Below are 23,061 nucleotides of genomic sequence, written 5' to 3'. Positions count from 1 at the left end.
ATTTCATATTAGAGCCCAATATTCATCCCAATTCACTTATTCTGATTATACCAACTGCTGAGATACAAGGTTTGTCACACTAGCATAAAACGTCAAAACAATTCAGTGTCTCTCCCTGAGTTTTGCTTGACAGTATTTTGTGTTTCCAATTGATCGGGGATAAAGGGAATTAAGATGTCCTCGATGAAGCTGAGGCACAGCATTTTGGATAAGCCACTGAGTCGCGGAAAGGGAGAGGTGTCGCTGAGCTGCTTTGCGCTACTTTTCTCCGAAGTTGTTCAGTACTGCCAGAATCGGGTGTATACTGTGCCTGAACTGCAAGCCAGGTAAGTTGTTTTCGCTCTTGAACGGCACCAGTACTAATGGCTTTCGTTGTTAGACTTCACGAGTTGGGGCAGGATGTCGGCACACGTGTAATCGACATCTATTTCGTGCGAGAACGCAGTTCCAAAAGAGAAACCAAACTAACAAACATGTTGCTGTTCGTGAAAACAACATTATGGAAGGTAAATGATCGTTCAATGTGTCTATCTGCATTTCGACAATGTCATCCCCAATTCCAGAATCTATTCGGAAAGGAAGCGGAGAAGCTGGAGCATGCTAACGACGACGAGAGGACGTACTACATCATCGAGAAGGAGTCGCTCGTAAACATGTTCATCAGCGTTCCCAAGGACAAAGGATCCCTGAACTGTGCGAGTTTCATAGCAGGCATTGTCGAGGCGGTGCTCACACACTGCGGTTTCGTAAGTTAGAATAGAAAATTTGAAATAAACAGAAAAAAACATGTTTTCTCTCTTCCAGCCTTGTAAAGTCACCGCCCACTGGCACAAGGGAACAACGTACATGGTTAAGTTCGAAGATTTTGTTATAGCAAGAGATAAGCAACTAGAAGAGAAGTAAAAACGCAGTTTTAAAGTGTTTCGTGGTTTTATTGATTCGCTACAAATTGAAATACAGATTAAGACGATTGCCCAGGTTAGATGAACTTGAATTTGCGGTCTTTGTAGGCCACCTGTCCGGTCCGGTATTTCTTCTCCCGGTTGTTACGTTCACTCTTCATCATCCAGCCATAGAGGACCATCGGTACAACAATGGTAAACAGACCAAGTCGCACGGTTCGGAGGGTCGGGCGGAAGTGCTCGAAATTGCTAACTCGCATAGCTTGGAATCGGTATATGGCAGGGTCGAACTGAAATCATGGCAATGACACGGAAAGGATTTTTCAATAAATCATAGTTTTGGCAAGGTGATGATATAATCAGTAGAGGTTAAAAATCAGCCAAGTACTTACCACTGCGCCGCCTTCGCCGCTAGCATGTCTAAACGGATTCGATACTTGCTTCTGGAATTCGGCTCGTAACTCCATTGCTCTGGCTTGTCGCTTCAGCAGAAGCTCTTTCTCCTTTTTCGAAATTTCAGACATTTTTCACGACCGAATTCTACTCCCGACCAACAAACATCAGATTCGACTTTCGTGTGACAAGTGAAATGTCAAATGGTGGTATTTGGATTTAAAAGTTGGCTCTCCTCAACTCAACTTTTTACCGTAACTGTATTTGTATCTATTTTGAATTTATTCCATCATTGAATTTTAGAAGTCTACAAGGTCCGATAGGATCCTTCGCACACGAGTCGACTGTTTTGCAACTTGAATTGCAAAATGGTTTCTCAATAGTTGCTTGTGCAGCTGGTTTACAATCAGTGTATGTTCCCTCTCCGCACACGGGAGCAACTGAATCTGGATCAGTTGATATGTGTGGAGATAAGTACTACGTATCACGTAGTGCACTCCGCCATCATTCTACTTAACCAATTCGGCTTCGAAAACCTCAAATCCACCGAGCAGGCAATCATGTACCTGCAAGACCATCTTCTTCTTTTTCTTCAGCCTTTGTCCCGTTCACAAGCGGGGTCGGCTCGTCGTGATCGGCTTCACCATTTGGCTCTATCGAATGCCTGATCTGGGTGCAATCTCGAGGCTTTCAAATCCCCATCCAGCGTATCAAGCCACCGTTGCTTAGGTCTGCCTTTTGGTCGTTTACCATCGACTTCGATGTTCAGACCAATCTTGGCAAGTGAATTCTCGTTAGCACGAATTGCGTGACCATACCATCGAAGACGCCTCTCTCGCAACTTTTCCACGATCGGTGCAACCCCATAACGATCGCGGATATCCTCATTTCGGATGTGATCTAAACGTGTGACGCCACTAGTCCAACGTAGCATCTTCGTCTCCATTACCGCGAGACGCCGTTCATTGTCTTTTATGGTCGGCCAACATTTAGAACCATAGAGAGCGACTGGACGGACGACATTGCGGTAAATTTTAGATTTGAGACGTTCGTTGATACGTCGATCACAAAGGACACCAGTTGTGGAACGCCACTTCATCCAGGTTGCGTTAATGCGTGAAGCAATTTCATAACGCAGCTCTCCATTGGCTGATAGCGTTGACCCGAGGTATTTAAATCGCTCAGTTCTGGGCAGATCACTGCCGCTGACAGTGATTGTGCCTGTTTCATGGGGATCGGTCGTCAAAAATTCAGTTTTGTTTAAATTCAATCTGAGATCGTGTTGCATGAGGCGATCATTCCATTTTTGAACAAGTTGCTCGAGATCATTTTTGCTATCAGATGCTAGGAAAACATCATCTGCATAAAGCAGTGTGTAGGGCGCTGAACGTTGGATATCCCGTGTGACGGTGTCCATAACAAGGACAAAGAGGAGTGGTGAGAGGGCACTTCCTTGATGAACTCCAACAGAGACACGAAGCGGTTTTGATACACCCGCCATACTTCGAACTTTACTTTTCGGATCGTGGTAGAGCAATTGAACCCAGCGCACGAGTTCTTCTGGCACGAAGTGTTGTCGTAAAGCATGCCAGATGAGTTCGTGTGCTCGTGAGCACGGTCAAATGTTTTCTCTAGATCCAGAAAGGCAATGTAAAGAGGGCGATGCTTCTCACGGTGTTTCTCCATGAGTAACCGCGCAGCGTGTATTGCGTCAGTAGTTCCGCAGTTCTTGACAAATCCGGCTTGATTCACGGTTATTTCAACGATTTCGCGAATACGGTTGTCAAGAATGCGTTGAAAAATCTTCATGGTATGGGAAAGTAACCGGATCGGACGGTAATTTGAACATTCTGCTGGGCTACCTTTCTTTTTCCATATTGGAACAGTGGTACTTTCTTGCCAGTCAGATGGTGTTCTTCCTTCCTGAATAACCGGGTTAAAGAATTCACTGAGCCACAGTGTTGGGTCCCAGCTCTTCGCTTTCCAGAGCTCAGATGCGATGGCGTCAGGTCCTGTTGCTTTCCCCGATTTCATTTGTTTTATTGCCTCCTCGACTTCAGTTGCGCTGACTGGTGGAACTGCTCCAAATGTCGGCAATGATTGTGGAAGTGGAGGATGAGCAAATTCTTCAGTTGAAATCTGCTCGAAGTATTCTCGCCATCTATCTGTTGCGGCTCGACGGTTGGTAAGCAAAGTACCGTTCTTGTCATTAACACAACAGAAGTGTTCGATATCCTGTGTGCGTTCATCACGGCTTTTAGCAAGTCGATACAGATCTCTCTCGCCATCCCGAGTGTCCAGTTTATCGTAAAGATTTTTGAAATGGTTCGCTCGGGTGACAGCGACCGCTTTCTTTGCTTCCCGGTTGGCATTCTTATAAATTTGCCAATTAGCAGGCGTTTTATCGTCGAGAAATTTGTGGTAGAGGCGTTTCTTTTCACGGACCTTCATTTCAACATCATCATTCCAAAGCCAAGTATCTCGGTTGATGTACCGCTTACCCGGTTTGGTGACCCCGAGGGTTGCAGAGGCCGCTTTGTGGATCGTGTCTTTCATTTGGTTCCATGATTCTTCCACATTCGTAATGGTTGGCAATCGTATGAGTGAGACCGTTTCTTCATTCTTCTCACCAAATCGCCACTATTTAATGCGCGGCGGACCAGTGCATTCCTCACGCCGTTTCATCGGTGGCTTAATTCGCAGGACAGCAATCAACGGCCGATGCTGAGGTGCGATGGTCTCATAGGGAACGACTTTGCAATCAGTGACAGTGGTAAAATGTTGGCGTCTTATGAGAATATAGTCGATTTGAGTTTTATTGTTCCCACTATAAAATGTGGGAAGATGAGACAATCGTTTGATGAACCATGTATTCATAAGTACAAGGTCATGGGTGTCCGCAAAATCGATTATACGCTCGCCACCTTCATTGCGCGCTCCGAACCCCTTTCCCCCATGGCACCTGTTACCGTCTGCCTTTTCACCCACATGACCATTAAGGTCGCCGGCAATGATTATGTAATCGTCAGCAGGCACGTGACAAGTCTTTTCATCGAGAAGTTGCCAGAAGGCATCTTTCTCGGCATCTGGTCGGCCTGTCTGTGGTGCATACGCGGTGAAGAAGTGAATAGTGCGATCAGCTGATATAACGGTGAGCTTCATCAGCCGATCATCAAATCGTTCGACTTCTTTAATGGCATCACGGAAACCCTCTGAGATGGCAATGCCAACACCATATTGAGTGTGTGGGTTACCAAAATAGAGAAGTTTGTAGCCATTTTTACCGCGTTCGCGTTCAATGTCGCAGCTTTTGGAACCAGACCATCGGGTTTCTTGCAGTGCGCAGATGTCAATGCACCTTTTCCGAAGGGCTCTTGCGAGTTCCTCGGTCTTTCCAGTTAGGGTACCAACATTTAGCGTGCAGACACGTATTTGTTTTGTTCGTTGTGTGCGGACTAACTTGCTTACGTCCTGACGCCGTCCATGCGTGAAGAACCCTTGCCCATTTCTCGACAGGACCGGGGCCCGTCCTGCCGCGTCGACTGAGGTGGACGCCCTAGCAGAGAGATCAGGTAGGATTTAGCATAGTAGAATAACTCCAACTATACTCTATTTATCTCTTTCCCTGATCTCAGCATTTTATTTTTGTTTTACTGAGGATAGTACAGAGTAAGTTGCCTCAAACCCTCCTCCTTTACCTGGGCTTGGGACCAGCATACTATGTTAATAGCATGGCGGAGTTATGTACCTGCAAGACCATATCCTCAATCAACTGGAAAACAGGCATTGCACCGTAGCCTGCGCCTTAGACCTCGAAAAGGCGTTTGACTGTTTGGAAAGAGGGATTGCTCTACAAACTAATCCAGTCCAATTGTCCCCTCCCCTTATTCAGAATCCTCGCAGATTTCATCTCCAACAGAACTTGCCACGTGCGTTTCGATGGACTACGCTCCTGCGACTTCCCGGTAAACTCAGGAGTCCCTCAGGGATCTATTCTAGGCCCCAAACTTTTTAACATCTTCCTCCACGATATTCCCCTTCCTCCCGTAAACTTACCTCCACGACAACGGCAACTCAGGCAGCCTTTCTCCCGCCCTCTTCCCCCAACGCCGATGACACCATCCTATATGCGAGTGGTCTCAGGCCTTCAATAGCCTCCCTCTCTCTCAATATCCTAACCAATAGGGTCATCGCTTATTTCAACCGGTGGGCCCTTACCGTTAATTCCCTTAAGTCTGAGGTTATTTGCATTAGAAACCCCAGTGGGAAGTGCCACTGGCGCACAGTTCCAGAAAGCAAAAATCTGCATTTACGCATTGCTAACCACACTCTCAAGCCGAAATCAAACATTAAATACCTGGGAATCTCCCTCAACAACAAACTCAAATCTAACCCTTACGTCAAATCTGCTATCGCCAAGGTATCTAAGGCCTCAGCTACCTTAAAAAACCTCCTCTCATCCCGGGCCCTGTACCCTGCCACCAAAACCCTTTTATACAAGACTCTCATTCGTCCAATCCTGACCTACGGTTTCCCAGCATGGGCTACCATGTCACCGAACGTAGCAGAAGCCCTCCAACGCTTTGAAAGAACGATACTCAGGAAATGCACGGCCAAATACAGAAGGCCAAACCTAAAATTTCACCAAAACTCTCTTCTGTACGACCTTTCCGGGGTTTGCCCCATAATTCCGCACATGATCAAGTTGTCGCGCGTCAGACTGAAAAAGTTGCTGTCCCACCCTAACCCGCTGATAAAAAATCTCGCTAAACGCAATGCACTATTACGCGAGCAGAGGTACTACGTGTCAGGGCTGACTCTCCTCTTGGACAGTAATTCTCCTCTCAACCATCACGCTCCCCTCCCTCCTTCATCTCCTCCTTTTATCAAAACTCCTCCCGGAACTTTCACAGAGGCTAACCGCGTAAGATCAATGTTCTGGCAGTCAATCCCCCGCGCAGATGTAGATCACCTTCTATTATGTTTCTTTACTTAGTCCAGATTAAGACAATAGACATTAATTAGCCTGTACATAATGTAATACCTCCAAGCATTAATTTCTTCCCTAAATTAAGGTCCCTCCTTCTACCAATTAAGCCCCACAATACATGCCCCGCAATCCCACAGTCCTTTTCATCCCTCCCTCCTTGGGTCACTGTTCTCGCACAGGCCCAAATCGAGTAAAAGGTAGCCCTTTCTCAGAATGCTAACACCATTGAGAAAGGACTGCGCTTTACTCCAATTCCGTTAATCAACCCTGTCCACCGGTGCCTAAAAACTCCCTTTTTCCCGTTTCCCAGTACGGAGTACTATTTTGTGTTATGTTTGTTTAGTTTGTTTAGTTGTAAGTTATAAATTATTCTTAGGATATCAGTTACAAATCAGTTTTGTTTTAGTCGACCCATGTGCGATTTCCTATTCCCACATACATGCAAGATCACGAAACGGTTGCAGAGGCAACAGTTTTCCAAGGCCTGAGCGTGAAAGGCATCCAATTTGCCTTTCACCGTTTTTCTAGTCCATGTTAAGTTGATTTATTGCTATAGCACCGGTAGCCAATCTAGGCTTGCTTTAATAAGAAACTCCAGACATCCCGGTTTTGGGCCGAGGTCCACCAATTCGATATCCCTAAAAGCTGTCTGGTGTCCTGGCCTACGCCATCGCTCCATCTCAGGCAGGGTCTGCCTCGTCTCCTTTTTCTACCATAGATATTGCCCTTGTAGACTTTCCGGGTGGGATCATCGTCATCCATACGGATTAAGTGGCCCGTCCACCGCAACCTGTTGAGCCGCATTTTATCTACAACCAAACGGTCGTTGTATCGCTTATAGATTTAGTCGTTATGTAGACTACGGAATTGTCCATCCTCATGTTGGGGGCCAAACATTCTTCGGGAGATTCTTCTCTCGAACGCGGCCAAGAGTTCGCAGTTTTTCTTGCTAAGAATTCAAGTGTCCGAGGAATACATGAGGACAGGCAAGACCATTGTCTTGTACAGTAAGAGCTTTGACGCTATGATGGGACGTTTCGAGCGGAACAGTTTTTGTAAGCTAAAATAGGCTCTGTTGGCTGCCAGCAACGGTGCGCGGATTTCATCCTCGTAGCTGTTATCAGTTGTGATTTTCGACCCTAGATAGGAGAAATTATCAACGGTCTCAAAGTTATAATTTCCTATCTTTATTCTTCCCGTTTGACCAGTACCGTTTGATGTTGTTGGCTGGTTGGTTTTCGGTGCTGACGTTACCACCATGTACTTCGTCTTACTCGATCTGGATGAAGGCAGTTTGTACGTCTCGGGTGGTTCTTCCCATGATGTCGATATCGTCAGCAGAGGCCAGTAGTTAGGTGGACTTAAAGAGGATCGTACCACTCCCATTTACCTCAGCATCACGGATCACTTACTCGAGGGCCAGGTTAAAGAGGCATATGCATAGGACATCCCCTTGTCGTGGACCGTTGTTGATGTCGAATGGTCTTGAGAATGATCCTGCTGCTTTTTTCTGGCGTCGCACATTGGTCAGGATCAGCCTAGTCATCAATTTTATCGGGATACCGAATTCTCTCATGGCCGTGCACAGTTTTACCCTGGCTATGCTATCATAGGCGGCTTTAAAGTCGATGAATAGATGGTGCAACTGGTGTCCATATTCCAACAGTTTTTGCTGAGTTGCCTGGAGTGAAGCCTCTTTGGTATGAGCCAATGATGTTCTGGGCGTATGGAGCTATCCGGCCTAGCAAGATAGCGGAGAATATCTTATACATGGTACTCAGCAATGTGATACCTGCACTGCGTGATATCTTCCTTTTTATGTATGAGACAGATAATGCCTCTTTGCCAATCGTCAGGCATTGATTCGCTGTCCCACAACTTGAGCACAAGTTGATGAACCACTTGGTGTAATTGGTCGCCGCCATATTTAACCAATTCGGCTGTAATTCCATCGGCTCCTGGCAACTTATGATTTTTAAGCCGATGAATTGCACGGACTGTTTCTCCTAAACTTGGTGGTGGCAGTATTTGTCCGTCGTCTTCAGTTGGCGGGACCTCCAACTCGCCGATGTTCTGGTTGTTCAGTAGCTCATCAAAGTACTCAACCCATCGCTCTAATATGCCCATTCTGTCGGAAATCAGATTTCCCTCTTCTCGGCAGGATGAGCATCGAAGGGTATAAGGCTTCATCCTGCTGACTTGTTGGTAAAACTTTCGTGCTTGGTGCGATTGCTCCCTGCACTTTTCGAGTTCACAGATTTGTTGGTGGTGGTGGTGGTATCATCAGCACTAATAGCAATACCATATTGTATGGCTGTCTCCAATTGCTGCTGAAATTTGACCGAAATATTTCAATGTGGGAGACAGGAGGGCATCAGACTGGCTCGCGTCATGGATTTAGCCCCACAATGTTGGGGTCTGAGCTAGCATTTGTCTTTAGGCCATCCACTGTCAAAGCTACTCTAAAGTGCGAAGCTGTAAGGGTTCAAGCAAGAGATTGGTGAAGTGTTAATTTCTTGCGGCAGAGAAAATCTCTGTGAAAGGCGCCGAAGCATTTAGTTTTTTACGAAAAGGGACATAAAAACCCTAGTAAAGCCTTTTAATTTACCAAAAGCCGAGGAGGTGATATGAGCTCCCCTGAAACTTTTGAAAGACACCGTTGCGTACAGGCAAATAGATTAAAGTTAACATTTTTCAAAATATTTTACTAAAAATAAGAAAAAAGGCTTTTCTAACCGACATATATTTATTTCGTATGTAATTAACAAAATTATATGAACTAATCTTTTCATTTCTTCTTCTTAGAGAATCTTGGTCCACCAAAATGTTTACCCTTGTTGAAATTGTTCAAACCCGCTTTGTTTTTCAGCTTCACATTGTTACCTGCACCCTTCAGTTTCTTGTTTTGTATTCCCTTCAGTTTCTTGTGCCGATTTGCTTCCGATCTAAAAGAAAAAAACAAACAATGATTCTGCATTCAACCGACAACTTACCGAGCATTTTGTTTACCTCAATCGTTTCGCTCCACTCCTGCTAACATCAGTCAAGTCAATGGCGAATTTCGATCGATTTTTCTTTCCACCGCTGACCTTATCGGCTCGAGTGACATCGGCTATTGCATTCAGTTTTCCGGGACGTTTTTTAATCTTTGATAATTTGGCTCGAACCAGTGAAACTTGTTCTAATTCCTTGAGCGCTCGTTCTTTCGCCAATTGCTCTGGCGATTTTTTCTTCTCTTCCTTTGCTTTTTTTGACTTCTTCTCGACAACTGGCGGTCCATCTTCGCCGTCTCCACCCCACTCACGTTTCGCTCCTGCTTTCGGATTTTTCTTTGCACCACCTGCATTTTGTTTTGGTTCAGATGGTGTTAGGGCCAAACGCTCTTTTTCTTCCTCGCGCTGCTTTTTCGTTTGGAACCAATCACGAGGTTTGTCTTGCATTCCTTTGAGACGCCGCTCGGCCTTAGAAAGTTGTTGTTCAGTCTTCGCCATTTGCCTCTCGACACGCTCCTCCTCGAGAATGCTTTCTATGAAATTATTTATGAATTTTTAGGGAAGAATACACAAAAATGTAGAGTTTGCAAACTACGTATTGTCCTCAGAGGGAGGAGAAAGTAAATGACTTACTTTATGCTTAAAATTAAGAAGAAAGACATTCAAACCAACCAAGTTGTAGGGCATTGAAAAATCAGTATAATCTCGGGATTGAGAAGTAGAAGTAGCTACGCGAAGGAAATTTCGATAATGGCTGCGCTACGTGCATTACTAGAAATAATGCGGAAGACAATATTCGAGAGCTGTTTGTTGTGTATGCGATTGAAGAATGGCCTACACGATGCATTCCTTCCACGATACAGATTCAAGCCACGAGCCAGGAGACGAAGGAGGAAGGAAATAGGGGGAGGTAATGGCCCGGTGCACTTGGTGATGTTGAATTGCAGGACAGACCATGTACTCATAAAAAAAGAGTAGTAGAGAAGAGTAGGAAAGCCGCGATGACTACTTGAGCGCTTAGTGTTCCCTGTTCATTCCTTAACTTTTCCGCGCCAACCAGATTCCAGTCAAGTGTCGTCTCCACGTACTGGAGGAGGGCGATCAGACTTGAATCTGCAAGGACTCTACCTGAAGCAACTCTTGCCACGAAGCCTCACCGGAGGTTATCTAGTACTATGGGGGAATGAAGGGATGGGATGATCGTACAACAACCATGGGTTGTTGGTGGGGTAGTCAAGGCCTAAACTTCGAACATGCTGACCTGTTGTATGTCAATGGAAGTGATCGACCCCGCTCCTGCATGGTAGTCTCAAAAAACTTCCAGGCTAATTTGGTTAACGACCGACCTATGTAATGGCGACATCACAACCATAAAAAGTCAGATATCACACTTTCGGACCAAAGGCACATTGATTTCGTAATGGGCATGAGTCCACCTTTGGCTACTCCATTTCGGAATCCGCGACAGATTGGGCGGCATATAAGATAGAGCTAAGCGCCCGAGCTACGATTGCGCATCAAATTCATTACTGGAATTGAGAAGACAACCCAGAAGAGAACGACAACGGTGCTCCTCAATCCTGCTCTGACGTCTGATTCAGCCGCTGGATAGAATCGATATAAAGACGCACAGAAAGCTCTAAAGAAGAGCATAGGATTGGTTAAACGATTATAATGAAGGCGCTTTTGCGAAGCGACTAATTCTCTTGAGGCAACCTTAAAGCTGAAACGGATCCTTGTTAAAGAAAGTAGCCAGATGCTGGGTTATTTACGTTTCCACAAGTCTGCAAGTCCGAATGGCATCATTCCTGCTCTAGTAATAGAGGGAATGGAGGCCCTGGGTCTACATATTTGGAATATATACCATGCAGGGCTAGCATACGCTTATATTCCAATTAATTAGCATCATGTGAAGGTGATATTTATTCCCAAATCAGGGAAATCCACCTACACGGACAAAAAAGGTTACGACCGAATGAAGAAAGATCTACATATTCGTCGGGCAGAAGTCTATTGAGGCAGGGTGTCTTAGGAGTTGCCCACAGGGAGGGCTTCTCTCTCTTCTGTTATGGCTTCCAGTTATGGAGACCTTGCTATGGCTCCTGGAGAACACAATGTTCTCCGCACAAGCATAATCGATTGTTGGTGCCTCCATAATGGTCTCACAGTGACCGCTAGGAAGATTGGCCTAGTTATGTTCTCTAGAAACGTCAGGTGGGGCAGCTATACGCTACCCACCTTAGCATGGGGCGGAAATCCAGCTAGTACAAACAGTCAAGTATTTAGGAGTACAGTAAAAGAGGGACGAAGACGGCTACGGTTTCGTACCAGGACAGAGGCAACTCATCAGACGCACCCTCAACTTGGTCCGCTACGGCATCAAGTGGATGCGGACTTAGGACTCCCAAATTCCTAAGAAAGCTAACGTGGAAGCACCATATTCAGGAACAATATCAGAAATCCTGCTCTGCTGCTGTAGGGCTGCGATACGTAAGATCTGGTGACTTTCACCGCTACAGATTCATTGGATGTATACATCCATAATAAAAGCGGTGGCTGTGATGCCGACCGATCATACGATTTTCAGATTCATCTTCAAAAAGATTTACCCCGTCGTAATCAACAAAAGAGAAGAATGGTCGATAAATTGCCACAAGTCGTTTGGAATTACAGAGTTAATCATCTTCAACGACGGGTCAGCTATAGAAAACAGATCGGGCAATCCTATTATGGAACTGGCTTGACATCTCGGAAAAATGACGACCGTAATCCAGGCGGAGATATATGCCATTTTACTGGCAACAGAAGAATACTTGTATTCGAATCTGTTGCGACAGTCGGGCATGATTATCAGCACTAAACAGCAGTGAAATATAAAGCCACTTGGTGTGGAGTTATCATCAAGTGTTGCCGAAACTTGGCCGACTGAACGAAACATTCCTGAAGTGAGTGCGAGGGCACTTAAACATCGCTGGCAGTGAAGAGGCTCAGAAACTGGCTCGTCAAAGATCTGGGTCCATAATGATGGGTTCTCATCTCTCATCTTTTGGCAACCGGCCATCCACTGTCAAGTCTACTCTGAAACTGCAGCTGCCTGGCCTTCTCAGATCTCAGACGAAGACACCTTGATAAGGTTTTCTTCAATGTAGAATCGACACATTCTCTGGCTCAGATTCTAAAGACTACAAAAGTTGTAGGCGGGAAGCCATTGGATAGACGTTTTACGGGGATAGTACAATGGGTCTAACAAAGACCTGGGTACTCGGAGCTGCAATTCCCCTCAGTATACTAAACTGAACTAATGGGGGATGGTCCTCTGAGAGCAAATGTTCCAGGAGAAATTCTGGAGGATGTGCCCTTGGTCCGATCATTTGCGGTTGACCTCTTGTGGGAATTTTTTTACTGGTTATGCCCATATTGCTGGCAGAGCTCAAGAGTTGAGTTGTCCTGTATAACTCGAGTGGTGCTCTGAGGTGGCGGGGAGGAAGATAGGGCGGCAACCCTGTAGGCTGAACCAAAACCAAGTGGCCCAGGAGAACCTCCTCGTGGTGGCACCGGCAAACGCTGTATCGCATTGGCTTGCCGGCCGTGATGCAGTAGGCGAATGCTCCGAGGCCTAGCAAGGGCGATCAGACCCGAGTCTGCACGGGGACTCATCTGAAGTGGCTTCGGTCACGAAACCTTACCAGGGGTATACTGGTACCATGGGAACCGAGGTAGCCCCTGGACTCTTATACTTTAGGAGAATTCCTGTCGTATCTGAGTACAGCTCGGTTGGTTGCGGTTGGCCCCCTTGTGGGAGTTTCATGGGGGCTGTGGTTGTGCTCAAGCGAGAAGAGACCTTCGGGCCTCGACGTGGTGTTGCGTATCAACACGGGTGCCGTACTCCATAGTTCGGTAGAGATTTAGGTAATTCTTGCATCCACCTACTCCGTACTCCATAGTTCGGTAGAAATTTAGGTAATTCTTGCATCCACCAGTATGAATGCTAAGCCATGCACTTGGTATAGACTGGTACCGTTGTGCTTGTCTCAGCGGGGTTCTGATTGTGGTCACAAATCAATCCGTGCCTGAAGAGGGCCGTAGGATTAAGTCTCAAGACAGGTACCTACGTTAAACACCGAGGACTTCACTGTATAACTCGAGCATCGTACCCCTCAGTTGCGGCAGAGGTGTCCAGCAAGCCTCGCATCCACTCGTATCAATGCTGAGTCGGAACTAGTATCGCTGTGGCAGTCATCGCGGAGCTTTGATTGTAGTCTCCAAAGCAATCCGCGTCTGAAGAGTATCGTGGCATTATGCCTACATGCCAGGTTAAACCCTAAGGACCATCATGTTCATTTCTTAGTGCTGCTTTACGGTGATGAAGAGGACAACTGGGCATCGACCTTGCCGACTGAATCAATACCCAGTGGTCAAGGAGAGCCTCCACGTGATGACGTCGATAAACGCTGTACTCATTTTGACTTCCTGGTCGTGATACAGTAGGTGAATGCTCCATGGTTTAATTAAGAGCCGAGTCTACATGGGGACTCTTCTGAAGTGACTTCGGCCACGACATCTCACCAGAGTTTATCTGGTCCTATGGACACCGGAATAGCTATCTGAAGTCACATGGCTCGGGAGTATTCCTGAAGCATGTGCTTTCAACTCGGTTATTCATGGTTGACCCCCTAGTGGGAGTTTCCTGAGGGTTGTGGTTATATTCCAGCGGACATAGGACTTCGGGCCTCAAACGTGAAGCTTTGCTTGGACTCGAGTGCCGTACTGCTTAATTCGGTAGAGATTTAGGTAGGCTTTGCATCCACCATATGAATGCTGAGCCCTGCACTCAGTCTAGACTTGTTGTTGTTGTTTCTTGTCACAGCGGGGTTCTAATTGTAGTCACAAATTCAGTCCGTGGCTTAAGAAGACCCTGGGGTTTGGTGTAAACAACGGCTACTCACGTTAAACCATCAGAAATTAACTGTTCATTGCTTAGTAGAGTATAGGGCAGCCGTGGGCCTCAGATGGCGAAGGCTTACCAGCTGTGCCAAGTCAAGGAGGAGTTGGCCCGCCTATAACATCACGAGAGCTCCTGTGTCAGACGCGTGCAAATGCATTGGTTACGGCGGTCTGCACGGGGCACTGGCCCTTAGGGGACCATGCCGCCAGGCTCGGCATATCCTATAATGCACATTGCCGAAGCTGCGTAGAAGGGGAAGAGGGGGAGGACTTTCAGACACTTTCTCTGCCATTGCCCAGTTGTAACTAGGGTCAGGCTACGGACACTGAGTAAACCATTCTTTTGGGGACCTCAGAGAGATTTCTAGCTGCAGGGTGGGAGAGCTGCTTTCCTTCGTGAATGCTACAGGCTGGCTCTGAAGATTCGAGCCGACTGGACTCTGCCTATCTGGTCTCTTAACAGAAGTCACGGCCTTAGGAGTTTGTGGCATCAAAACGGTGCACCACAGCTCGGAGCGGCCACTGATACCATAGGGCATTCACACACTTTTTGATGAAATTCTGCTTTAGTTTCTGTGTCACATTTCGTGCTGTGTAAGTGATAAGCTCACTGCAACGAGACAAACATAGACATCTACAGCGACCAGGATTCCAACCAAGAGCAACGAATTTGAGAGGCTGACGCATTGCGCCATCAACAGCCGTCCAAATCGTCGCAGAGGAAGAAAGGGAAAGAGTGAAAAGTGGTAGTTATTTTAGTTCAGAAAAACTGCCAAGCGATTCTCCTTATAAGTAGGAGGAGCAAACAGACAGTGACATAGTAAAGCTGGGAGACACGTAAGGTAACAAAATTAAAGGGAAGCCAGGAGAGTGGAATAGAGTTAAGGCCGGAAGGGACGCTTAATTGCAACTAGAAATCCATTGCGAATGAACGTTCCCTGCCATAGTGACAAATAAGCTTAAGATTTTTTCATCAAGCTTGGTTTCTGCACTACAGATTATATGCTGCTGTTGAGCCAATGCAAATTGGTTCCTAAGCCCTTAACAATTTGGTAATATTTTCATTAAATAGAACTTACGAATCTCTGCCTCCAGCGCGTTCACTTTTTTACGATATTTCTCGATGATTTCTGGTGGAATAATTCGATTCTTCACTGTACTTTCGGCATTTTTGATGATATCCTTGACAATCTTACGTTCCTTCTCGCCCGCTAACGAAACAGACACACCTGCACGACCAGCTCGAGCGGTTCGACCAACACGATGAATATAGTGCTCGGTTGTGATGGGCATAACGAAATTGATCACAGTTTTCACGCCTACGATATCCAACCCACGAGCGGCCACATCAGTTGCAATGAGCACATCAATCTGTTCCTCTTTAAACTTTTTCAACGAATCAAGTCGCTGTTGTTGGGTCAAGTTTCCATGTAATTCTCCAGCACGGACTCCAAGAAGTCCCAATAAAATATGTAAGCGATGCGCTTGTTTTTTCGTCTGAACAAAAACCATACAATGGTCGTGGAACGTACGACAAATTAGGGCGGCAAGGATCGGCTCACGATCGCCCTCTTTGTCCTCTCGAATCCTAATGAATTCTTGCCGGAGATTGAACGCTACAGTTTGATTGTTGTTCACGAACACTTTTACAGGTTTGTCGAGCGAAACCGCTGCTAAATCCTTGACTTGTTCGCTCATTGTCGCTGAAAATAACATAGTTTGACGCGTTTTCGAGCAGCTGTTGATGATTTCTTTCATTTGTTCGGCGAAATATTCATCCAACATACGATCGGCTTCGTCGAGGATGAGCACCTGTAAAAGAGCGTGGTTCAGTTTCTAGTAACATAAAATATTTGCTGCTGTTAGAGTGCGGTGCGGATCAGTAAAAAATGCTAAAAGGTTGGCATCATGCTGCCTCTAAAGACATCAGAGCGCAAGGATGTAACTCATCATGGGTCTCCTAAATATATCATTTTAAAAAGGCGATTTCGGGAATACCTCAATAGATTCCAAACTGAAACTCGGCGTGTTCTTGATGTGATCTATCAGCCTTCCTGGCGTCGCAATCACGATGTCTGGGTTCTGCCTGAGAACATTTTCCTGTGCCTTCACATCCAAACCGCCAATAGCCAAACCAGTTTCAATGCTTGTGAATTGACACAGTTGCCGGGTCACCTGGTAAACCTGCGCGCCCAATTCACGTGTCGGGACCAAAACTAAAACACGCGTTACAGCTTTGTTGTTAACCGGGCGATAGAGCAATCGTTCCAGGGTCGGAAGCATGTACGCCGCGGTCTTGCCGGTACCAGTAGCCGCACACCCACATATATCGCGGCCCAGCAACGCTATCGGGATTGTCGATGCCTGGATTGGCGTGGGGTAAATATACCCTAGAACACCTATAGCTCGCATAAGCGGCCGCGAAAGATTCATTTGGTAGAAAGATGTGATTTCTTCATTATTGGTTCCTTCCTCAAAGAAATCTTTGTCTGCCTCATTCTCAGCTTCTTCCTCTTCTAATTCTTTTTGCTTCTTCTTTTTACTCTTTTTCTTCACTCCTTCCCGGATTCTGAGGCCGTCGTGCTTTAGTTCGTCTTCTGAAAGATCGAGCTGGAAATTGAGTGTCGCGTAAGATAGTTTACAATTAGCGCTTTCTTATGGTTTTTACCTCTTCTTCGCTACTATCTCCTGCCTGGGCAGGGCGGTCCTTTAATTTTGCGGCAATTTTATCGTCCGTCTTTGTGCGCGCCTTCCGTTTCACAAACTTCATCAAATCATCCCAAGTGTCCACATTGTACTCCTTAGCCGACGAAACAAACTCAAAGCCTTTTTCGAATTCTGTGATTCGTTTATGTCTCAATTTTGTCGGTTGGTACTGAAAAGCGATAATTTTATATGAAAAGCATTCTAGGTTAGAACATTGTTGAAAGAGTCACAAACCTCAACTTCCTCGTCCGAATCCGCCGACAAGTTTTCAATATCTGCATCTTCTTCAATTGTAGTTATCAGATCAGACTTTTTGTCTAGTATCATTTTGGATTTTTGCATTTAAGGACTGATTACATGTAGAAAACCGCACGACCAACCGTTCGCACGTTGTTTTGTTGCCAAAATATGCACTTACACTGCAAGTGTCAGAAGTGGTCACGTTTGCTTTTGACAATTGTTCGGCAAATTATCTATAAACGCCCAAAACACAGATTGAGGACATCTGGGGTCGTCAGTATGCTGATGAATTTTTCCTTGTTTAAATATTAATTTGAAAGATTTAAAGATATTCTAGAGCGGCATAAGAATGAAAACTCCCTTTTTAAAAATTATGCTGTCTCATGGAATGGACAGAAAAATAGTTGTTTAAACAAACCAAACTAAATACCTCCCTGAGGTAGCCGGTTCGGTTCTCCAAAAAAAGTGCATTGGATGTGTCAAAACCAACAGTGACAAATGGAAGGATGGCGAATACGGGTGTTTTGCCTTTTGTGCGTGGAGTAGATTTCACAAAAAACGATTTCAGCGTAAGTAGTTAGAAGTGAAAATGTTTTTATTTTGTGTATTTAAACGCGAGGAACATAGTGAACATGTTTTCAAGTTGAAGATGTTACTAAAATCCGTGAAAAAACGAATTGTGGCAACATTCTGACAGTTAGGTCATCGAATTGGAATTCACGATCTCTTCGTGGAAAGTCCGGGAGAGTGCGAAATTAGTTTAGTTGGAAACTATGAGAGGGGAAATGCATCTTCCAGCTGCAAATCCATTGACGGGTAAAAGATAAACAAACAGAAAACGGACCGGGTGTAAATATTGTGAAAATTTGTGTAAATATTGTGAAAATTTCTTTTGGCATGGGAGCATTTGGAGGCTGAGTCGAGTTTACTTGATTAAGTTTCTCTACAAAGAGGCTGAAAATAAGGCAATGCCTAAAAACTTTACGTACAATCGGAATACTTTTAATGCTGTCCCAGATTCCGTTGTGTTATAAATTTGGAATGAACCAAACGATGCCACAATTCCTTGAATTGACTCACTAATGCCAACTTGAATACAATCTGCGTAAAAATTTCTCTTTATTCCTAAAACAAGCATGCAAAAACCTTCCATCAATTTTACTGAATTGATACTGTGTCAACTCCCCACAACAATCCCTATTTATACTGATTTCTCCAAAGCCTTTGATACTGTTGAACATATTGTTAACTTCTTCAAACTCTGTCTATCCAAGTTCCCTTCCTCAATCTAGCTTTCCTTCCATCTCTCATGCCGTTCCTGCCGAATTTCTTTTCGTTGTTATTCATCTCGTCCCTTCTTTCCTTCCTTTGGTGTTCCCCAAAGCTTTATACTTGGGCCCCTTAGTTTAGTTTAGTGGGGAAGCCGCAGCTGCAAGCAATCAGACCTTTGCTAGTCCCATTGCACTATTCCCGGAGGTCGCGTATTCATCGACCTCTTGCCGACGGCGTTCGCGAATCTGAGAACATTCTCCAGATACAGAGAATGGGGAGACTATTGGCTCCGTCCCGTCGCCGCTCCGGCCCCGTCGCCGCCTTTCCACGCGCCAATGGTATCAAGCCTATATGCGTCGTTAGATGCTTTCCGCTACTGTGGAGGAGCTGCGGGAAATATGTGGTAGGTTCGGTGACAACAAGGCCCCAGGATTGGATGGCATCCCCAACCGAGCTTTGAAACTGGCAGTGAAGACTAGGCCCGAACTTTTCGCCAACACCTTCGAGGCGTGCCTAAAAGAAGGAATATTCCCTGCCCAGTGGAAAAAGCAAAAGTTGGTGTTGCTTCCGAAGCCTGGCAAGCCACCTGAAAACCCAGCGTCTTATCGTCCTATCTGCCTGTTGGATACAAGGGGGAAGATGATGGAGAGAGTCATCTACAACAGACTCCTGCCCATCGTCGAAGCCAGCAATGGTTTGTCGGAACGCCAGTTTGGTTTCCGACGCGCCCACTCTACGGTGGACGCAATTGGCATGGTGGTAAACCTGGCAAAAGGTGCACTGATTTCTGGCGGCTGCTGTGCCGTGGTGGCGTTGGATGTCAAAAACGCATTCAACTCGGCCAACTAGAATAGAATTAAACGGGCGTTGGCTGACATAGGTGTCCCCGGATACTTAGCGAATTTGGTGGAAAACTACCTCTCAGAGGGATGAGGGCCCCAAAGAGTACATTGTCACAGCCGGGGTACCACAGGGATCGGTACTTGGTCCTCTGTTGTGGAATATCATGTATAATGGGGTGCCTGCTCTTCCCGTCCCAGAGGGGACTACGATTGTCGGCTTTGCTGATGACCTAGCTGTGGTTGTTGCAGCAAAACACCCAGAAGATGTGGAGGTTTACGCAACGGAAATAGTGAGAGCGGTAAAATCCTGGCTAGAAAAGGCCGGGCTGACCTTGGCGGACGCGAAAACGGAAGCGGTCTTAATAGCGAAACGCAGGAAAAATAACACTGTAAAAGTGGAGGTCGGCGGACATACGGTCGTATCAAAGCCGGCTATCAAATACCTGGGGGTAATAATTGACACAAAATTGAGTTTTAGGGAACACCTAGAGTATGCATGCCAAAAGGCAGCCAGTGCCACCACGGCACTTGCAAAAATGTTGCCAAATATTGGTGGGCCGAAACATTGCCGGAGGTTGGTGCTAGCCGGAGTGGTGCGCTCCATCCTGCTCTACTCGTCGCCTGTGTGGGCAGAGGCGCTTGCAAACTCTCAGAGACGGAAGCAGGTGAACTCGGTTTACTGGCGGATGGCTTTCAGGGTCTGCAGTGCTTTTAGAACTACATCAGATGAGGCAGTATTGGTGGTGGCAGGCATGATCCTGGTTGACATTCTGGTCAAAGAAATGAGTGTCCTGTACAATGCAAGACGTATGGAGGTGCATGTACAGCGTAGAAATGCGGCAAGGTCAGAGTCGCTTGATCTCTGGCAACGCAGATGGGACGAGTCTGCGAAAGGTCGGTGAACGCACAGGCTCATTCCCAACATTGGGGTGTGGCTTGAGCGAAAACATGGGGAGACCAACTACCACATTACCCAGTTCCTCACGGGGCACGGTGGTTGCTACAGGCAGTATCTGCACCGCTTTGGGTTGGATGATTCTCCGAACTGTCCCAGATGTGATGGCATACCGGAGGATCCAGAGCATGTGATGTTTCACTGCCCACGATTTGCGATGGAGAGAAGGAGCTTAAAGCAGGTGTTGGGCAGGAGCGGGACCCCGGGGAGCTTGGTTACTGAGATGCTGGAGTCCGAGGAGAAGCGGCTTGCGGTTGGCTCCGCAATCATCGAAATGCAGGAGGAGTTGCTGAAGGAACAAAGAAGGAGGAAAGCTGCAAATAGGAGAAGGATGAGTGCCTAAGAGCAAACCTAGCCCGCGAAGTAATACCTCAATAGTGGTCCCGCAGGGCTGGGGCTGGAGAGACCGGGGGTGGTTTTTAGTGGGTGTGAATCCCACACGCGCCCGCTGTATTTCCGGCGTTCGGGCGGCGGCGGACGTGTCTTTCTAAGATTTTTCACCTCCGTGTACGCACAAAAAAAAAAATAAAGATGCTTTCCGTTTTACCTCCAAATGGATTGCTCCAGCAATATATAGGCAACGGAGCCTCTGAATCAGTCTCGGTCACAACACGCGGCACGCATACATGAAAATGGGTTTTATTATAGATGTATACCTCCAATGAGTCTGTTTTGGTGAAAGTCCCTAGGTCTTGCCTATCGCAAACCTACAGCACCAAAGCAATCTGCATGATTTTTGGTATTGTTCCTGGATATGGTGCTTCCACGTTAACTTGCAGTCGAGATGTACTCCTAGCATTTGACTGTTTGCATCAGCTGGATTTCCGCCCCTGTTCTGGAGGGTAGCGTGTAGCTGCCCCACCTGACGTTCCTACCGAGCATAATGGCGATTATGGAGGCAACACATACAGTATTGCATTCACATACTGTGTTCCCAAACTTGTCGATAATTGTTACGACTAGGTTGTCCACAAACGCTTGTGCGAAGAACTTTCTGCCCTCCAGGAGCCATAGCAAGGTGTCCATTACCAGGAGCCACAACAGAGGAAAGATAACCCCTCACTGTGGGCAACCCTTAATACACCCTGCTTCAATAGACTTCAAGATGTGGATCTTTCTCCAGTCTAGCGGATCGATTCCATGCTGTCCTGCCGCTTTACAAATCACCGCGATGAAGTATAATTGAAGGCGCCTTCGATGCCCATAAATGCGCCCAAGGTTTATTCTTTATCGGACAGGGCCTTTTCAATTTTTGCCGTTACTTCATGGAGCACTGTCTCCGTAGATTTGCCTTTCTAGTAGGCATGTTGCCTACAGTGAAGTGGCCACTTAGGAATTCCTTATGAACCGATCTACTAGTCTTTCTACTCCTTTTAGTAGAAAGGACGTTAGACTAATCGGTCGGAAGCTTATAGCTATATGTATCCCTTATGCATCGATCTACTAGTCCTTCCAGTCCTTTTAGAGAAGTCAGACTAATCGGTCGGAAGTTTTTTGCATCTGTGTAATAGGGTTTCCCTGATTTGGGAATAAATATTACCTTCACATCAGGCCAGCTAGTTGGAATATAAGCGCGTGTTAGGCAAGCGCAGTGCATATTTCGAATATGTAGGTCCAGGGCATCCCTCTCTTACCAGAGCAGGAGTAATACCATCCGAACCTACAGACTTGTATCTGTGGAGCGACTTAAATGCACATTTCACTCGCTCCCGTGAAACTACTTTGCATGTCAGAGCCCAATCTTCCGGTTGAGGGCAAGCGACTGAATCAGACTTTAGAACTCGGTTGAGGAGCACTCTTGTCGTTCTCCTCTGTTTCGCCAAATCCGCCAAATCCGCCATGGTGTTTTATCATCCTTTGGCGTCTTGGCGAAAACTTCTGTCATACTAGTTGTGATCATCTGGGTTGTTTTCTCAATACCAGCAATGGATCCTAACTCGGGCGCTCAGTTCTGTTTTTTACGTCGCCCAATCTGTCTTATGTGGATTCCGAAATGGAGTAGGTGGAGGTGGAATCATGCCTATTACGAAATTAATGTGCTTGTGATCCGAGAGCGTGATATCGTTTGATACTCTCCACTCTCCGACAAGAGCTGCCATGTCAGGAGATGCCACCGTGATGTCGATGACCTCTTGCTTAACTAAGTTGAAGAAAGTGGGCTCTTTACTTTACAGGATCTGCAAATCAGTTGCTACTAGATACTCCAATAGTCTTGATCCTCTCGCGTTGATATTGGAACTTCCCCAGCAGGTGGGCGTTAACATCACACCTTCGATGTCGACGTCATAAAGGAAATAAGCCGAGCATAGGATCTTCTTATCTTGCTTGGAGCTTGGAGTTCTTTTGAAACCACCATGCTGGAGCGGGGTCTATCACTTCCATTGGCATACAGAAAGTCAGCATGTTGGAAGTTTTGGCCCCTAATTTCCCCACCAACAACCCATGGTTCGTGTATGAGGTATGTACATGTCTTGCAGCTATTGATCCGACGACTGATAAGTGCAATCGTCGCTTTACAATGCTGCAAATTTATCTGAAAGATATGGCACCTCATCTACGGTTCAGATGAAGATGCTGTGGGCTGCACGTCCACTTGCTCTCTGCCGATCCGTTCCGAAGCAACGGCAGGGAGCATGCAGATATCCCAATTGCCACGCTCAAAACAGCTGCCTTTTTTGGAATTTTAACCATCGTCCTCTTCTTCCACACTTTGGGATTTCCGTACGAGTGGAAAAATAACTTTGGAGCGAAACTGCGGAGCCCAGCGGCTTTACTTTACGGCGGTGATTTCTCATCTGCTTGGAGGAACAATCGTGATAGAAGC

The 23,061-nt window shown here is 46.2% G+C and overlaps 4 protein-coding genes across 4 annotated transcripts in view; 2 read left to right on the top strand and 2 right to left on the bottom strand.

Moving 5' to 3' along the window:
• Nucleotides 1-63: 63 nt before the first annotated feature.
• Nucleotides 64-921, top strand: LOC119654521 (trafficking protein particle complex subunit 5). Its single transcript, XM_038059962.1, has 4 exons — nt 64-326; nt 380-506; nt 564-746; nt 805-921. The coding sequence occupies exons 1-4, from the start codon at nt 175-177 to the stop codon at nt 901-903; spliced, it is 561 nt and encodes a 186-aa protein (XP_037915890.1). The 5' UTR covers nt 64-174; the 3' UTR covers nt 904-921.
• Nucleotides 912-1,500, bottom strand: LOC119654522. The gene is made up of 2 exons (XM_038059963.1): nt 1,295-1,500; nt 912-1,192 (listed from the first exon to the last, which is right to left on the bottom strand). The coding sequence occupies exons 1-2, from the start codon at nt 1,424-1,426 to the stop codon at nt 980-982; spliced, it is 345 nt and encodes a 114-aa protein (XP_037915891.1). The 5' UTR covers nt 1,427-1,500; the 3' UTR covers nt 912-979.
• Nucleotides 1,501-9,018: 7,518 nt separating this feature from the next.
• LOC119655687 (probable ATP-dependent RNA helicase DDX27) lies at nt 9,019-17,368 on the bottom strand. Its single transcript, XM_038061691.1, has 6 exons — nt 17,163-17,368; nt 16,891-17,097; nt 16,221-16,832; nt 15,298-16,034; nt 9,295-9,807; nt 9,019-9,230 (listed from the first exon to the last, which is right to left on the bottom strand). The coding sequence occupies exons 1-6, from the start codon at nt 17,268-17,270 to the stop codon at nt 9,074-9,076; spliced, it is 2,334 nt and encodes a 777-aa protein (XP_037917619.1). The 5' UTR covers nt 17,271-17,368; the 3' UTR covers nt 9,019-9,073.
• A 280-nt stretch (nt 17,369-17,648) lies between these two features.
• Nucleotides 17,649-23,061, top strand: part of LOC119655464 (protein flightless-1) — a 22,093-nt gene continuing 16,680 nt past the window's right edge. The window contains exon 1 of the mRNA XM_038061364.1: nt 17,649-17,737. Coding sequence (XP_037917292.1) covers nt 17,675-17,737 — 63 coding nt within the window. The 5' untranslated portion in view covers nt 17,649-17,674. The remainder of the gene's footprint in view (nt 17,738-23,061) is intronic.

This window comes from Hermetia illucens, chromosome 4 (genome assembly GCF_905115235.1).
Source record: "Hermetia illucens chromosome 4, iHerIll2.2.curated.20191125, whole genome shotgun sequence".
Classification (NCBI taxonomy): domain Eukaryota; kingdom Metazoa; phylum Arthropoda; class Insecta; order Diptera; family Stratiomyidae; genus Hermetia; species Hermetia illucens.
The sequence above is the reverse complement of the archived record's forward strand: the minus strand, read 5'-3'. Positions and strand labels throughout refer to the sequence as shown.

Coding starts and splice junctions, on each gene's coding strand:
- LOC119654521 (XM_038059962.1), top strand. CDS start 175: ATGTCCTCGATGAAGCTGAGGCACAGCATTTTGGATAAGCCACTGAGT. Junction 327..379: donor GTGCCTGAACTGCAAGCCAG/GTAAGTTGTTTT, acceptor TTTCGTTGTTAG/ACTTCACGAGTTGGGGCAGG. Junction 747..804: donor TGCTCACACACTGCGGTTTC/GTAAGTTAGAAT, acceptor TCTCTCTTCCAG/CCTTGTAAAGTCACCGCCCA.
- LOC119655687 (XM_038061691.1), bottom strand. CDS start 17,270: ATGCAAAAATCCAAAATGATACTAGACAAAAAGTCTGATCTGATAACT. Junction 16,035..16,220: donor TCAGTTTGGAATCTATTGAG/GTATTCCCGAAA, acceptor GCTCTTTTACAG/GTGCTCATCCTCGACGAAGC. Junction 9,231..9,294: donor AGTGGAGCGAAACGATTGAG/GTAAACAAAATG, acceptor TTTTTCTTTTAG/ATCGGAAGCAAATCGGCACA.
- LOC119654522 (XM_038059963.1), bottom strand. CDS start 1,426: ATGTCTGAAATTTCGAAAAAGGAGAAAGAGCTTCTGCTGAAGCGACAA. Junction 1,193..1,294: donor GCGGCGAAGGCGGCGCAGTG/GTAAGTACTTGG, acceptor CCATGATTTCAG/TTCGACCCTGCCATATACCG.